At 33.8% G+C, this 12635-nt stretch overlaps 1 protein-coding gene across 3 annotated transcripts in view; it reads left to right on the forward strand.

The window, feature by feature from the left end:
- Positions 1 to 12635, forward strand: part of GRIK2 (glutamate ionotropic receptor kainate type subunit 2) — a 354211-nt gene that overhangs the window by 175169 nt on the left and 166407 nt on the right. For all 3 annotated transcript variants that reach the window (XM_059467530.1, XM_059467531.1, XM_059467532.1), the window contains exon 7: positions 11913 to 12056. In XM_059467530.1, the coding sequence (XP_059323513.1) occupies positions 11913 to 12056 (144 nt within the window). The remainder of the gene's footprint in view (positions 1 to 11912; positions 12057 to 12635) is intronic.

Consider the following 12635-nt stretch of genomic DNA (forward strand, 5'->3'; position numbering starts at 1 on the left):
GGGTGTTAGTGATATCCCTCAGTACAACATCTTTATTTATTTGCAAGTATAATGTAAGTTCATGTTTTCCACTACTATTTTCAGTTCTCTGACTTCCATTTGCTGTCTTTGTGTTGCTCTGTAAGTTATAGCAGGCTTGTGGCTGTGATATCCTTACTGCCTATTGATTTAAAGATTCTTTAATTGAAAAATATTCAGCAAACACGCTTTCAATTTACTGTTTTGCCCAACTAGGTTTAGATGCCAGAGGCTCATTTGCAGCAGTTGAAGGTTAAAGATTTAAAAGTAAAGCTGCATGTCACCTAGGTATACTACGGTTATAGGCAGGGTTTTCACTAAGGACTTGTCATACATCTTACATAGCCTGCAGGCTAAAAATGTGTGTCTGTGCCTTTGTGTCTGCATGTGTAACCACAGGAAAGGAAAAGGCAAAAAAATCAATGATCTCAAAATTAATTAAAATCATGAAGACTTCCCCCTGCTGACAGGATATTTAGGATGAAAATAATTAAATAAGCTATTGTGGCAAATGCAGTATCGATTCCTCACCAAGAGAAGCTCCTTGAAGACTTAGATGAAGATTGATAACTGGTTTTTAGCAGTTAGAGCCAAAGGCAACCATTCCCATCTTCAATTCTCATGCATTTGTGCAGTCTGACAAATGACTCCCAAACCAACCCTCTATTGACCACTATAAAAAGCTATTATCTTCTATAAATAAATTGCATACACACATTGCTTCTCCATTCTTCATATTTGTAGAGTTGGAAATGCTTTATTATTTTTCCTTTCTTCATACTTTACACGAGTAGCCACCATCCTTTCAGGGCAGAAAGTTTTTATTTGCTTGTTTCAAATCAAAGAGTTTTTTTTCTGGTTTTTTTTTTTTTTTTTTTTTTTTTAATAAACAGCGTCAGAATTTGCAAACTTGAATTAGAGATGGCATAAAGATAAGACTAATATTTTCAGAATAGTAACAAAAGAGATTATAACTGAAGATGGCACCAGATTTTCTCAAGTGGTCACTGGAATTAAGTTATGACATGGCTACAATAACAAGTGAAAAGGCCCATTGGAGGCAGCCTCATAAAGCAAAGCTGTTGGTGCCAAGAACCTGACACTTCTTATTTCACACTCTTCTATTTCCAGCTACTTTGCTTCCAGACTCTTGCCAGTCCATTCCTTTGGACAAAACCAATTAGCAGATGGAGCACGTAAAGTACAGCCCTCAATCCCATCTTGCAGTGAATTTTGTTTTAAGAGAGCCTATGCATTATGAGACCTCTTCATGATGTGTGCCAGAGCACTGCTCTGTGGTGTGGCACATCAGGAGACTCACTTCAAAAGCTCACTGCTGTTCAAAAGTAAAATCTGTGGCAAGTATTTCGCAGTAAGGAAGCCTTCAAAAAATATTGTGAGAACAAATCTCAATGAGGGAAATGAGTGAGCAAGTGTTGTTTTTGTTTTGGTGACAGACTAAAGTAAAAATAGACATAGAAAAAGCCGCATAGAGAAAGCAAATAATATAGATTTAATACTTGTTTAAAATATCAAAACAAGCCTGTTAAAAACATTTTGTTTCAATCTACTTAATTTGGATAAATGCTTATGTAAGTAGACTCTTATACATCAACTTCTTTGTGAAAACACACTTGCAAGAGGAAAGCTCTTCTACATAATTTAGAACGTTAGCAGTTCTATGGAAAACATACTAAGAAGTTATGAGAATTGAGAAGTGATTAAAAGGTGCTTCCTAGCTATGCTTTGACAGTCTTGTCCTACTGATGGCTCTGGAGCCAAATTTCACTGTTCCTGTGTCAGTTTTTAGTGAACTAGAGCTCTGTGAGATTGAGGTTTTAAGTTACTACACTGTATGGATGGACTGGTTCTTCTCAAATATTTCAATATAAAGAACTCATGCAGAGCTAATTCTCTGCAGAAATAATTCTCTGACATTGCTTTCTTTCTGACAAATTGGAAATAGTTGTACCTCCTTGAAACTCAAAGGCTTTTTGTGATTTTTATAACTGGATAATTTTTTGCTGCACTTTTAATTAAATATTAGATTAAAAATTGTAAAGAAATCAACTGCTAATAACTTTGAGACTTTAAAATAGCTGCCTTTTGAGCTTTATATTACTCAGGCCTTCCCAATTTCATTAGAGTAGGAGATGAAATAGATAATCATGTTAAAAGGAAGAAACTACTTTCTTGTAGATCTCATTTGTGTGCTGCCTGCTGCCTTGACCTATTCATGACCAGTCAAGAAAGGTTTTTCTGAACAGCCATGACATTTACTGCACTCCATGACATCTGGACGTTTTTTATCAAGGGCCAAAGTTAACATTTTAAATTAAGAGCATCAGGAAAAACAATTTTCCTTCTATGAATATGCATCATTCCACTGTCCATGAAAATTTTGATAGGAACTACAAGATGAACAAAAATAAGATGATAAAATTTTTAACTTGATTGAGTTTATTTCTGTATAGGAATCTTTGCACAGCAGCCTGTTTGGATAAGACCATAACATTAGGCATCTAGGTGAAACATGATCCTTTGTGATTTTAATTTTGTGACACAATATTTTGAGTTTGCTTTCTCTCCAGGGAGGATAAAAATATTATATTATTTCCTGCAAATTTTCCACACCTGATCAATAATCTCTTCCATTTAGTTTTAGAGACAAGACTAATGTATTGCTTTATCTGTCAAAGGCCTTTTAGTTAGGAGAGTTGTTTGTGAGTATGAATGAGAGAACTAGGATTCCTTATGGTACTGAGGTTAAATACGTCTAGATTTCCTTGATTTTCTTTCTCTTCTCTCTTCTTTTGTTGTTTCTTCTGGAATTTCAGACATGGAAAATATTCTGAAAAATAAGATAAATGGTATGAAAAATATGTTTTTAAATCTTGCTCAAGCATAGTTAAGAGGTACATGGACATTTCAGGAAAAATAAGTTCTCACCAGATTAGTCAGAGACATACAAAGAAGTTCTTAAAACTTCTGCATAAGCTTGGGCACATTTTTATTTTTAAATGTAGATTTAGATGCAGTGAAGTAATTTGACTGTTACCCTGATGGATGAAATCCTGATGGCGTATTGAAAAAAGCTGGAAGAAGATTCAGTTTTTTCAATTCCTATTTTTGGTTTAGTAATTATGGAAATTATATACTATCAATTGGCTTTATGATATAAATATCCCTTTGAAAGTGAACTGTGCTTAGAGAGTTCCAAAATTTTCAGGATGGATCACCGTGAATTTGAATTCTGTATATTGCTACAAATTTTATTGAGTGTACCAAGTTTCAAACATATATGAAAAAAAACCTGATCACTATGAAGACTGTAGTTGGTCCTTATGTCCATCAAAAGAGCATCTATGTCTAACACGATAGCAATATCAGTTTGAGTTCTGATCATAAGCTTGTGTTCCTTCTAGCAGTGAGTTACTACAAGTGAATTGTAAGTTTTGAGAAGTTCATATACATAAATTCCACACAACAATTTTTCTTTTTTCTTTTCTTTCTTTCTTAACCATTTTTCTTCTTTCTTTTTTTCTTTTCTTACTTTATTTGTATACCCTTATTTTTAATATACTTTTAATGTCTGTGTGCTTTGCTATTCAAGCATAACTAAGTACCTAAAATTTCAAATAAGATTTTATTGTTAAGGCACCTCTCTTCATTAGCCATGGAAGATCCCATTAAAACTTACTCAGCTTTGCTTGAACCACCACAATTTGAAGCTGTTCTTAAATTAGGTAAATTTTTGTGAGTTAATATATTAGAATAACAGTCAATGACAGCTGCTTTTGTGACGGCAATTTTAGAAGATAGCCTAGAAAAGTAGTGTCACAAATCAGAATGAAGCTTTTCAATCACTGAATAAACTGCCTTACTGTAAGCAGATTCTAATAGAAATTAAATGTGTCTAATGCAAATAAGTCAATGTATTTATTTGTGTCTACTCTGTGAAGCTGGAATCAGCAATTTATGAGAATCTGATTATTGCAACTAGCATCATAATATAAAAAAAAATGTTTTTTTTCTAAAATAAATATTAAGGGAGAACTTCATTGAAATGGAAAAGTAATTATACAGTGAAAGGCAGTTGGTGGAGGCACACTGGCAAAGAAATAAAGAGTAATATTGCAAGATCAATTTGATTTTCTGTAATCTGTCTAGACTATCATCTGCATATTACAGACAAGTTGATCAAAGATTTATGAAAAAGACAATGAAGAATCTAAAATTAGAAATGCTTCTCAAATGAAACAGAACAGAACCGAGAAACTCCAAACCTCTAAACAATTTCAAAGATAAAAAATCCCCACATAAAATATCTACTTATAAAATCTAAAACAAAGATTGACACAGGCCAGTAGTGTGTCTTTTAATACCTTTTTCTTTAGGTATTACTGAGTTTAAGGGGATGTTAGTTCAAAAGAGAAAGAACATTACTTATTTAGGACAGAGCCATAGGACATAAATTAATAAAAGAATTATAAAAGTCTGGCATAAAGCAGAATTATATTTTGAAATAAATGTATATTCTTTCATGGGTTACTTATGTTTTATACTGCTTAACAATTTGTTTTCTCCTGCAAACCTGATCTTTGCAATACTGTACATATAATCATCCTTTTTGCTGAAGATAATAAAGTCAGTATCATTAGCCCTTTGTAAAAGAAGAGAAATTGAAGGCAGGAAAAGGACATTTATTATGAATCCTCATAACTCTTTTATCTGCATTCAAAATCACCAATATACATTTATGTTTTTGTCATTTTACCTACCAAGTTTGAAGATATGAAAGGTTTAAAATCCTCAAACAGTGTACTATTTTTACAGGATACAAAAATAGAATATTTAGAGATTCATTCTTTGGAATGTGTGGGGTTTTCTCTCTATTTTTGATCAGATTTACATTAATCTCTGTGTTATACTGGCTTTATGCCTCTCATTTCCATTGCCAGATGTACTTTCTTGTTGCATGTGGGTACAAAGGTATTCACTGTGCATGCTGAGCAAGACCGTTCTGTAATTAGTTATGAATTGCTCGTGCAGAAGGACTTTTCATGGGGTGTGATAAGTCTTGAATGCTGAGCTAATGTAATAGTAGCAGACAGGTCTTTATTGTGGATGTGGTTGATGGAGTTGCAGTGATCACAATCATATTGATTTTTTGAATTTGAGAACAGATGAAAGGAAATAGACTACCAAAGACTAAATAATGACCCATTGTTCCTTGTAATTAGGTTTTTGCTATCTGTCCCTAAGGTATATAAGAGTGTAATGGGGTATTTTTTGAGGAAAAAAAAATTATAGCTGATACCATAATTTCTGAAGTTCAAAAGGAAGGTTGAGAAAGTGCTTCAGAATATATTTGATCTGGAAATGTTCCATTCATTTTTAAGTATATGTAGAAACTTATATATATATATAAAACTCTAGAACTTAAATAAAAACATCATAACATCTTGTTCCTAATTGTATATTATAGGCACATTCTGCAAAGGTTTATGCAATCAAGTTGACCTTTGCTATTGCAAGCAACACACTGAAGGTAATTTTATTCTTGAATTAGTAGAGTTTATGACATGAGGAGACATCTACAGGACCAAATCACAGACTATAGAATATCTAAGAAATACATTTAAAAAAATATATAATTAGAAATATATTTTTTTTTTTACTTCTGTCTCTTCCCCCCTGCCCCAAATCGCCATTCTATTAGTGTTTATTCCATTATTCCAGATAAATGTAGATCACCATAGAAGTTGAATGATTTATGGTGTGGCTGTAGAGGGGCTTCTGTCCCAGCTCAGGTGGTGTGAGTAACTGGTCAGACAGAGAAGTTTCCTTAACATTTCTTATTCCTTTAAATGAAATTTCCTTTCATAATTAAGATTTAAGCTCTTACTTCACAAGAATGACAAGGTGTCCTTGTCAGAAAAAATAAGTCAAAATTTTCCTATTCACTTCAGGTTATATTGTTAATCTTTAATGTTTTATTTGCTAAAATTAAATTCTGGTCTTAATCAAAGATCAAGCAGATGGGAGAAATACTTCTTCTGTTGTTATTTCAGGGAAATGTGTTTAAGCTACTTCCTAAGCAGATTTTCTGTGTCTATCTCTGACAAAATTTTAAGTTCTCTGAAAGCTTCACCTGCAATGAGTTAAAATCAAGCTGCAATAAGTGGCTACCCACCTAACTAATTTTCATATACGTCCAGTTTCTTAACACCTAAATATTTTATTAAATGACATTACATCCAAGAATGTTCTGAGAGATGTTCTGCCACTTCAAACTCTTATATCAGGTAATACATGCTTATTCTGTCAATAAAAGAATGTATATTCTTTCCTATATTGACAATGCAATGACAAGAAATGTGGAAACCATATCACTATCATTTGGAATGCTTTTCCTATTCCTTTCTTCTCTTGGTATTTTCTAAAACTTTGTCACTGTTCCACTTCACTATTTCAATTCAAATCGTACATCAAACTAGAAGGCATTGAGGCAAAAGAGGAAATCCTTTCTTTTCTTTTGCCTTTTTGTGTAAGAAAAAATTACACTTTGAAACATAAAATTACCTGACTAGTTCACTTTTCTAGATTAAAAAACTTCAAGAATTTTAATTAGTGTAAAGTCTTTTTTATATTGTATGAAATAAGTAATTTGCTTTGTTTGGATGTTAAGTATTTTGTTGATGGGGAAAATAATTTGCATCTATTTTGTCTCTACTTAAAATCACTGCAAACCAACCCCCTGTTAAAATTCTCTAGACCATTAAAAGTTGAAAAAATAATTTAATCAGCAATGCATTGTTTAAAGAACTAGAGGATTTTGAAAAAAAAGCTAACAGTTTTTTTTAAAAGTTAGATGAACGTTGTTTATAGCTTACTGGTGCTCATATCTTGTTCCCTATTGGAATGCAGTTTTGGGGGTGAAAAACATATCTGTGCTCTTTTCATAATTGTACCCTAGAGTGGAATTAGGAATGTGTCAAGAAGTAAGAAAACATGAGCATTAATAAGCATACAATGCAATTTAACAGTTCATAAAACAGTAAAATTTAATCCCAGGCTGAAAGATTTATTAAATCTCACTTAGCAAAATGGTTTTGTGGGATGTGAGCAAGTGAGAATTAAGTGAAATGATTTCAGGGGCAATAGATTTTATTAGCTGAGTTGGGGAGGAACTAGTTTTGCAAGCCATTTCTTCTTAATTTCATTCACTTGTTATAATTGCCTTGAGTGTGGGAGAGCTTTCTGTGAGTAGTAGTAGCATGTTTGGTCTCTGGAATTTGTGTGCATAGTGCTGCATTTGTCAGGCATCATCTAACTGAAATGTCTTTTGCTGATGGGCTTGTGCAGAAGTTCTTCTCATGGTTGTGAAAGATATTTAAATCTAATACAATTCACACATTCATCAGAAAGCTAGAATGACTCCTATTGGGTTTATAAGAGCTTTTTTTGTTTTTTTGGTAGTATTTTTCACTCATGCTTCATTTCTGTACTCTTTAACACACCTGGGAAAGACAAAGTAAAATTTCGTTCTTCAATATTTATCTCTTGTTCTGGACCTTCTTGAAAAATCTCTTTGTAGGGTAGATTTGAAAGTAGAGTTTGGAGGCATCTGATCAGGAATATGTAGTGAATTAAGTAGAGTGATGTTAGCACCATTGACACCACATTATACAAGAATTTAGGGGAAAAAAGTTCCTATGTTACTAGTTACTCTGTTTTGTGTGTTAAAATCTTATTGTCCCAACAAAATTCGAGATCTAGCCCTTAAAATTTTCTGATCAAGCATTAGTAGACTCTATAATAAAGGAACTACATATTTTTATAAGTAAAAATAATCTTATTTTTATATGTAACCAATCATTGTTTCTGTAGTTTATACCCAGTAATTTTTAAATTCAACTTTTCAAATTTTTGTCGAACAGGACGCACTTTAAGGAAGGTAATAGTGCCAGTAATGAGGAGCTCTCCTGCACTGTAGGTAGTCTTTGCTTCTTGACTTCTAAGTGTCATCAGACTTTTTGTGCATAACGTTTTTTAAGTTGTTCAAAAGAAAGAAAGCAGAGGAAGCTTCTATAGGAAAATCAGTCTTCAAAGGAAAATAACGATAATAAAAAAAAAACCTCGGACAGAGGGCTACTTCTGTACACTGTGCTCACAATGGAAATTACCTAAAATACAAAAGTAATATGAAGAAAAATGAAAGGCAGGTGGTAGAACAAAAAAAATTAGAAGTGTTTTGTTTGTTTATGAAATATGCCACTTATTCAAGGTTTTCTAGCTAATAATTATGTATTGTTTGTTAAATTGTCACTAAATATAAAAGAGAAGAGTAAGTAATTATCAAAGGACAAGTATTGCTCATAGGTTAAGGTGATTATAGACATTTTTGATGGTTTTGAAATGAGCAAGTATTTCACTGCAAATCCTTACTCTGCAGTGATGACTAAGTAATGTTCCTTTTCCCTAAAACATTTATGCTGGGGAGGTAAAAGATTTGATTAAGCTGTCCTGCTCATTGTACCTGCAGCATCTACTACTTGCTCAGGCTCTTAGATTAAAGAACAGCTGCTGTTCTTACTCTCCAAATTGTACCACGTCATTTCTGTCCTTCATAAACCTGACTATGAATAGACTGGATATATTGGGAGTAAAAAAACCCCAAATCCAACAACCTGACTTTGCATCCATTGTTCTATCCTGGGCATTAATCTTGTGTAAGAAATAAAATACAGTTTTTAAGGGCTAATGGAAAACTCATTCGGTATGTAACATGCCCCACCTTGTGTACTTATACTACTTTGCAAAATGGGATTGCAACATTGTCATTCTGTTCTAAAGCCTTGGAAGGCCAAGTGCCATAAACACAAGCTTAGCAAGAAAAGCTTGTTGCAGTATGAAATGGGCATGTTAACACTTAAACCAGTGACCACAGTCAGTCTGAATTGATTTTGTTTCTGATGATACTATGATCTGAAATTCAGTCAATAACAAACTATTTTTTGTATATGATGAAATAAGCTTCACAATGGACCAGAGACTTTATATACATTGCTTTAATGTGTTCACACCTTTTCAAGGACTATGTCAATAAAATGTGAAAGTGTTCTGTCACTTCTGTGCATTTATTGAATACTATTGTCATGGTCACCTAGGAAACAAATGCAGGTATACATTTGTGAGCATTTGCAGTTTCTTTTCATTCTTGATGCAGCTGAGGAAGTCACACATAAGAATCATTTTAATTAATGCACAAAATTTTTCAGAATACATTAGTGACCATCAGACAATAAGCAGAATGCTATGAACAGTTTGACCTTTGAAATATAGTTGGATTTATCTCACAAGGATAAAAGTTTACTGATTAAAGATAGGAAGACAAAGATGATCTTGAAGAGAATAATGAGCTGCATATGAAAATCATAAGCTATTCTACTTTAGAAGTATTATTCAGAAAATATGCAGGTAAAGATAGCATAAGAACTAAAATGTAATGAACTCTATGCATACTTTACTAATCAACAAAAGCTTGACTCATGCTGTGCATTAAGTGAACTGTACAATATCTTCCATCAAAATTTTTAATGAGTCAATTCAGTTTGTTACAAAACTGATTAGAGAATAAGATTCTATGTATCAAAGTTATTTTTTTTACTTCTGTTTTAGTTTGAATAGGGCATTTTCTTCTAGAATATTTTAAGAACTGTTCACAGTTTTTAAAATAATTTTAGCAACATATTTGTCTTTGCAAGAAAATCTAGATATACTTAATTTGTGATGTGTTTGTAACTTTATATTTATGACAGTAGTAACTGATAGATATGGGTCCAGATTTATCCATCTGATAGTACAGGTCTTGTCAACTGAGTTATGGACATTACACTATTGCATTTTCTTCCTCATTTGCTTTGTTTTTGATGAACAGATTTTGATAACATATTTTCAGAATCATAGAATGTTATGGATTTGGAATGAACCTTAAAGGTCATCTAACCCCAACCCTGCCTGCCATGGACCAGGTTGCTCAGAGCTCCATTCAAGCTAGCTTTGAACACTCGCAGCTTTGGGAACATCCACAACTTCTCTGAGCAACCTGTTCCAGTCCCTCACAACATATATCTGCTGGAGCTTATCATGTGCCTTTGACATCTTTGGGTGGTTTTTGTCATCCTACAGATTTCCACTTCAGTGGCTTATAGAATTTGACAGCCATGTTGTTCTGTATCTGGCATAATGTCCATTTGATTCCTTCTGACGGGTCTTAACAGTTCTGCTTCCAAATTTGCATCTAATTAATCAGTTGGTGCTGGTGTTGAATTTCTGATTGCTTCTTGGTGGGATATTTTTGTTAAAGCCTCATATCAATTTCTGCTTTCCTTCATTGAAACAAGGACTACAGTTTTAGAAATTAAACTGATTTAAAAACCAGTTTGCATTTCTGAGTCAGATTTATGTGTTGTACTTATTTAAAAAGCTGTTGTCTAGACTTTGACTACTGCCAAGTCTTGCTTCTAGAATATTAAACTTTTCATGACGCTTACTCAGCATGTCATTCCAGCTTTTTGGTGTTTCACTGCCTCCTTGTCAAATATCAGCTTGCCTTAAAAGCACTTTAATGCCTTGAAGATAATGAACAATTTGGCAGCAAAAATATTTTCTGACTGATTTGAAACCTCTGCATAAACTGCTTGGAGCCTGAGATCATTGAAACCTCTTAGGCTGGCTTTTTTGAAATTAGGATTTATTTCTGTTTGAATTCTGAAATCTTTCCTTGGGAGAGCCATTTAAATGTGAGTGTGTATTTTTCTCTTTAACAGTAGCTTATGGGCTATAATGGTAGAATATTTTTGCATTTTTATGTTTAGTTTTATTGTAAAGAGCCTCGGGATGCCTTTGTATGAAAGGCACTATATAAGCTCATTTTGCATTGCATTGTATTGTATTGTGACAAGTGCAATAATCTCCAGGTTTCCTATCCATTAAAGAACTAATTTCACAGCTCACTAATTACGTGAATGAGAAGGGGAAATAGGTCCTTTTTCTCTAAGGTATGCTGAGCAGATGGTGTAGCACTCATTTCCACCAGCTGAATCTAAGGTCCTCTCATGCTTTTGGTTCTGAGGTTTACCAGGCCTCTGTTTATCAAGGAGACCAGGAGAGAGAGATCGCTTTCTTGTACAGCACAACAGTATTACTGAGAGGCTGTCTGTCCTTTGGTAATACAACATTTCTTAGCAAACACTATGTCTAAGTCTATTTATTTTGGATGGGACATGAAAACTATTAAAATTAATGTGCATTTTGATGTAATTCTAATCTACCTCTGATTTATTGAAGATACTGATTAGTTCTGCTATAGGGATTTGAACTGATGCACATTAAAAATTATTAATGATTCATATGAGTGTTGTTGGGATGGAATCTTGTTTTGTAATTTCAAAACAAAAAAAACATTACTTCCTGAACCTGTACACTTTGCTTTATAGCTAAGGTTTTCTCAGCTTGTTTCCTTTTTTCTTTTGCATCATTCATGAAAATAACCAACTTGAATCAAACATGCACACAGTGATTTATATAGCTCCCTAACGTACTGCTTTTTAAAGTAACTTGAGTCATCAGATGCTCGTGTACTCCCATGATCCTGAAAAGTCACTATCTGAGCCCTTTTTGCAGCATTAAAAAGAGAAAAGCTAAGACTGCTGAAGATCCTGACATAACTTATGTATGTCACAGCAACAAGCCTACATTTTGCAGCACTGCACAAGCAGCTGGGCCATTTTTATTTCCTTCAGCAGAACTAAATAAATTAGCAGTGCTAATTTGTTGTTTCCTTCTCTCTGCGCGTGCTGACGGTGCTGGTGGTGCTGTCGTTTCAGACGGACGCGGCGCTGATGTACGACGCCGTGCACGTGGTGTCGGTGGCGGTCCAGCAGTTCCCGCAGATGACCGTCAGCTCGCTGCAGTGCAACCGCCACAAGCCATGGCGCTTCGGGACGCGCTTCATGAGCCTCATCAAGGAGGTAAGTCACTCAGAAAGGGTCCTGCTCCCCTGCTTTTTTTTTTCTCCCAGTTCTTTCCCATTTTCTTTTGCTTTCGCTCCATTTGTTTGGGTTTTTTGTTTTTTTTTTCACTAGATGGTCGTCTCTCATCTTGTTATATATAAGGAGTTTGACAAGCAAGACAGCGTTTTTGTTTGAAAGTGTTACTTGGAACTAAAGTACTTGAAAGTATTACTTGGAACTAAATTTCCTGAAGTACGACTTAGTACTACAATATTTGTAAAGGTGAAATAACTGCATTCTAAATAAAACTTATATTTGTAGATAGTAGGTTTATGTGGAGCATTTGTGGCATTAAAACCCCAAACACCTGAAACTCTAAACTGTAGACCGATTATGAGAAATCCATCAACTAAACACTGGCATAAACTTAAAGGGGCCAGGAATTAATTTTACTTCCTGGTTAAAAGTAATTTTTTTCTTAATTTTCTATAGTGAATTACTATATGTCTCCTTGATTACCCAAGATGCTGTTTAGGTATTGACAGATAGGGACAGCAAAGCTATGAGATTTAAGGTGCTAAAGACTACTCAGTTCAA

The sequence above is a fragment of the Ammospiza nelsoni genome, chromosome 3 (genome assembly GCF_027579445.1).
Source record: "Ammospiza nelsoni isolate bAmmNel1 chromosome 3, bAmmNel1.pri, whole genome shotgun sequence".
Lineage (NCBI taxonomy): Eukaryota > Metazoa > Chordata > Aves > Passeriformes > Passerellidae > Ammospiza > Ammospiza nelsoni.